General features: G+C 29.6%; 1 protein-coding gene across 1 annotated transcript in view; it reads left to right on the forward strand.

The window, feature by feature from the left end:
- The window catches only part of LOC117176576 (cuticle protein 5-like), a 5,338-nt gene extending 859 nt beyond the window's left edge, over positions 1 to 4,479 (forward strand). The window contains exon 3 of the mRNA XM_033366830.1: positions 4,051 to 4,479. Coding sequence (XP_033222721.1) covers positions 4,051 to 4,374 — 324 coding nt within the window. The 3' untranslated portion in view covers positions 4,375 to 4,479. The remainder of the gene's footprint in view (positions 1 to 4,050) is intronic.
- Positions 4,480 to 5,437: the final 958 nt, after the last annotated feature.

The raw sequence follows: 5,437 nt of genomic DNA on the forward strand, positions 1-5,437 counted from the left end.
TATATCAGGGCAGACTGCTCTCATCAGATCACTTGATTGCATTATAAAAATGCATCCGTGACTGATGATATATACCGCGATAGCTCCGTGCAAATTGATCAAATAATAATAATAATACTTATATACTTATATACTCGTATAATACATTCTGTTGCAAAATCCTGCTTTACTCATTTTACCAATATCGTTGGAATGTTTCTAACAATATTTGTAACTAGATCAAGGATAAAAATGGCTCGATTTTATTTTGATGGCGTGAATATATTTTTTACTCCAACATAATTATGTAAACGCAAGATTAGATGAAGCAAGATTCATAAGGATCATTTTTGCAGCAAAAGGATTCCTCTTGAGACAAGTAGTCAAGCTTGATTTATTTGAAATTATTAAAATAATGTAATTTTTCCATAAGTGGAAAGTGCCTAATTATAGATCATCCTGTAAAACAAAAAATTTCTTCGAAAATGTGTATATATACATATATCACCAGTATTTGGTGAGATATTACTTGAAATTATAGTATTTAATAAATCTTGGTTTTTCAAAATTGACTCAACACAAAGTTATAACTATAATACTAAAGAAAATAACCTCCGATTGCACAAAAAATTGTTGGAAATTATTTTTTTTGTTAGATACAAAATTAACACATATTTTATTCACTTGGAGAAATATGAAACCAATTTAATGTTTAGATCAAACACTTTTTCGGGAAGTCAAATAATTCAGTAAAAAATAATTAATAAATAAAAGCTAAAACTATGAGGGAAATAAAAAAAGTTAATAGTAATGTTAAATGTTCTTGTACTTTCAATAATTTCTCAGCGTTATTACATTTGAACCCGAACCTTTCTATTAATTCTTTGCTCCCTACATAAATAATTACCTCTAATTTAAATTTGCCTCTATTATTTACAAATTATTTACTAAACTTAACTCAAAAGTTTACTCAATTATAAAACCACTTGAAATAAAACGGTAGCTTACGACCTTTTAATATAGAGTTTAATGTTTTACCTTTTGTAAAAGATATTTGCAATTATTAATTGCGGCTCTTTGCTAAACTGATTTTTTCGTTCCATTTTTATTAATCCTGGATAAATATTTCCTGATACGAGCTTGCGAAAAATGTATTAATTTTGAAGAAGGATTGAAATTATTTTTGTCGAATCACAAATTGCGTATTTTTAAGTTAATAATATTAATAATTTAATCATTATTTTCCATCTAGTAGGAAATTAGACCAATTTTTCCGAAGAAATACTCATTTTTATGCATTAAATTTAGTAAATGTGTTCATCAAAAATAATTTAGGTATTAAACATTTCTAAAATTTCAAAAGTATTTTTAAAAGAGGTTTCCAACAGGATTTCAGAAATATGCAAAACAAATTAGGTTTAGGAAGTCCTCATGACTCAGATGGTTTCGTGATTAGGACCCGAAAAGACTGACTAGATTGGCAGCCACGCTGGCGCGGGTTCGATTCCCAAAGCAGAAAGCGAGGCTGGATGTGTTTTCAGAAAGCTTCACTTCTGTCACTTGGTATACTGCACCACAGATACCTTATAGTTTATAATTAACCCTATAGTACAATCGCCAATGACCCTGGTAATTGGTATGACTGTAAACATTCAATTAATAAAAAAAATTAGGTTTGATAACAATTTGATCAAAAGTTGGAATATTCTCAATATACTGCTCTTATCACTTACAAACTTTTAACATTTATAAAACAATATCAAGAAACGCATTAAACATATTCTTACTCGGCTTAATGAAGCATTCAATATATTCTGTGCTTTTTTTCAAATTTTTTGGTAAAACGAAAATAATTAAGAATTTTTAATACATAAACAATCAAAACTACTAATAATCCGATAAACCGATACCTGTTGAAATTCTTTTTTGTATAAAGTATGTGCCAACCTCTTCCTATTTTGAAATTCCCGGAAACAGAATTTCCTCCAGGTTTTAGTAAAATCAGCTAATATTAGGGCGTGTCACAAGGACCCGAATAATCCCCATGGGCCAATTTTTGTTCTCTGAAAAATCAGATTCACGTTTCTGGGTTTAAAAGTAGCTTGCGGGAGATTATTGAAATTTGTTCAGAAGGCACCATTAAATAATTTCCGCTAAATAACTGTAGATTTTGTTCCTTATACGACCCCAAAAATTCTCTCCAAAGAACTGAAATTGACCATTTTTCATAAAATTGTCTCATATGAGATCTGATTTATTACGCACCTGTTGTTTTGAATGGAAAAGGCATCACGTATTTCGTAAATGACCCAAAATAATAATTATTTACTCAATATACTCCATTCTTTAATAAAATTATATTTGTTTAAGTAATTTAAAAAAATGAAATAATGATTGATATTTGCCTTTTTCTGCAATTAATGTGGTAATTTGAAATTGTTAAGAGCAACAAATTTCCACATTGGCCACAAAATTGTTCCTCTGAAAGCTGAAAGTAAGTTTCTTTCATCAATCAGAAAAAAATGTCATGAACATTTTAACAGAAATAGTTTGAACACATATTAATAGCTTTAATTAATTTAAATTATTTTCAACACTTACATATTTAAAGATTGGCGGCACACTTAATCAAATTTAGAAACTTTTTTATCATTTAAAAATTAATGCATAATTACAGAAAAAGATCAATTTCAAACATGCATTTCAGAACAAAGTTTTAAAAAAATTATTTGAACACATATTTTTATCTGGGGTATTTACATCTTAGTGAGGTAGATATTTAATAATAAGCGACAAATTTAAGCAAGTTAAAAAACTAGAGTTTTCTATCTCTCTGTAAGAAAAAGTTAAAAGTAAATAATAATTCATTGTTTACCCAATTGGTAAATTCTTGAAATAAAGATCAGCTTTCCTATAAATGACTAACTGTCCCATTAAATGAAAAAAATGTTTCTTTTAATGTGTCAGTAGGAACTAAAAATAATGTAGAAAAATTAAAATTGCCTAAACAATTGAAACCTATTGTTCAAATGATCAAAAATATTTGATTTGCCGACTAAAAATACTATATGGCATAAGCGCGAAAAGAAGAGCTCATATAGTTAAATTTGTCAAAGAAATGATGAATTTACGTTTTTTGAGGCATTTTTTGAGCTCAATAAGTGGAGTTAAGGGGTATCTAAATTCAAAGTAAATTAGCGAACATTATTTTTTGGAGACTCCTCAACCAATTTTAATAATTCACCGCAAGCCAAGTCCAAACCCACAATCGTTTAAATTCATTTTTCTACAAATGAAAATTTTCCAAGATTAATCTTATGGGATTTTTCCAGCCCTTGCGGCAATTCTCAATATTAACCAATTTGGCTTGAACTTGGAGGGTGCTTTTTTTCGGGTACCTTACAAAATAAGAGAGGAGAGGAGGGCACACCTTTTATTCGAAAGTCAATTTCTTGGACCACCTATTCATCATGTTCTAGATGCCAATAATAATTCAAAGATTGGCCTGAACTATATTCTTCGTCGTAGCCAATCATTGTCGTTTTAGACATTAGAGTTAATTTCTTGAAATAAAAATTATCTACTACTTTTAACGCTTAATTTACTATGGTAATTTGAGTCTTATTTTATTATCAAAACATTGTATTTTAGAATTTTGCATGATGCTTAAACTGGGTTTTACTAATTTCCAAGCTTGAAAAATTCCTTAAGTGGTTAATTGTATTGATTACCTCAGGTATAGCTGATTTTTTCTGCACATTTCCATGAAAAGGCAGGGTGTACCAAAAATATATCTGAATGTTAAATCCAAATATTTTTGCCACATTTTCAAAAATATGCAGTGTGTTTGAAAGTATACAAAATGAAAAATGAAGCATTTTTTCTTATCATCTAAAAAGTCTGAAATAATTATTAATTTTAACCGCCTAAAATAAATTTTCACAAGATCGACTTACTAGCGCTATATTAATTTTTTCAGACTAGCATTTGAGACTTGCGGGCAGGTCGGTATATCCTGACCTGGATAATAGTCGATGTTTTTCTATTATTTAGTAAAATCTGTGATTTCAGGGAAGAGTAATAGACACACCGGAAGTGGCTCATGCGAAAGCGGCTCATTTTGCGGCATACTCGGGTAATCCGAGTGCGTACAATGCGCATGTCCATATTCATAATCCACCAGCGCAATACGCTTATGGAGCTGCGCCGGCTCCTGTCTATCATAGCTATTCTGCACCGACTCATGGATATGGTTATCAGGGTCCATCAGCTCCTTTAGCCCACGATGGAAGAGTCCTAGACACGCCTGAGGTGGCCCACGCTAAAGCTGCTCACCTTGCTGCTTTTTCCAAAGCCACTTATGGACACGCGCCTTATGGAGTCTATGGCTACTAAACCCCATTATCAATCAACTCTCACTCATTTCTTCTTCTTTTATTCTTAAGCATTGTTATTTCATTTTCTCGTTTCTAGTTCTATAAATATACATTTTCACAAATATCTCTGTTTTTTTCTTTTTCCATCCATGCTTAGACCAGCCGATGAAGAAAATTATTAACATTAAGTTAAAAAGTTTTCACATTTTTGGCATTGATAAATAGGTTGCATAAACAATTAATTCCAATTTTAACCCTCTTCGAAGTCTGGAACATGTTAAGAAGATGCATTTTATTATTTTACTGCATTTAAAAACTTTTACTAAGCGGAAGTTGATCATAATAAGGGGAAAAAGGTAAAAGATTAGGCAATTATAAAAAAAGCGATGGAAGACAAGTGTAGTCAGTTCCCTAGTTTCGAATTACCAGTCTTTTTATTACTTTATTATGAATGAGCCTATCAAAAAATCCCATTAACGCAACATGTATTTTATTTTTTAATAATTTGTTTTGCAAAAGGCCTATTTTCTAAAAAAGTTGGTCATCTAGTTCTGGAATGCAACCCTTCAACTATTAAATTATTTTTATAATTTTTTACATAATACAGTTTCAGAAATATTGCGATCCTAATTGCAAATTTAAAATAAGTATATAAATTGAAAGACCCAATGTTGATAAGAAAATAATTGACAAATAATAATTTCATTGTCAATTTCACCTTTGAGTTGAAAATATTTTAATTATACTAAAAGAGGAACTTGAAAATGTGGTTAAAATTATATTTTCGGCAAATTTTTGTCAATAATTAATGAAACAGAAAAATCCATTTTTTCAAAAAAGGCCAAGTCGATTATTTTAAGTTTAGTTTAAAATTGTTCATTGGTTGCCATAAAACTGTTACAAAAAACAAAACCTCATTTGCAAAAAACTTTAAGTAAAATCAGTTTCACAAACTGTGAAAATAGTTTAATATCAACTTGGAAACAATATTTCCTGCAGGAACCCTAATGCCATTAAAATGTAAACATTAATTTCAATAGAATTAGAAAAATAAAAACTTCATATTATTGGATTTCACTTTA

The sequence above is a fragment of the Belonocnema kinseyi genome, chromosome 7 (assembly GCF_010883055.1).
Source record: "Belonocnema kinseyi isolate 2016_QV_RU_SX_M_011 chromosome 7, B_treatae_v1, whole genome shotgun sequence".
Classification (NCBI taxonomy): Eukaryota; Metazoa; Arthropoda; class Insecta; order Hymenoptera; family Cynipidae; genus Belonocnema; species Belonocnema kinseyi.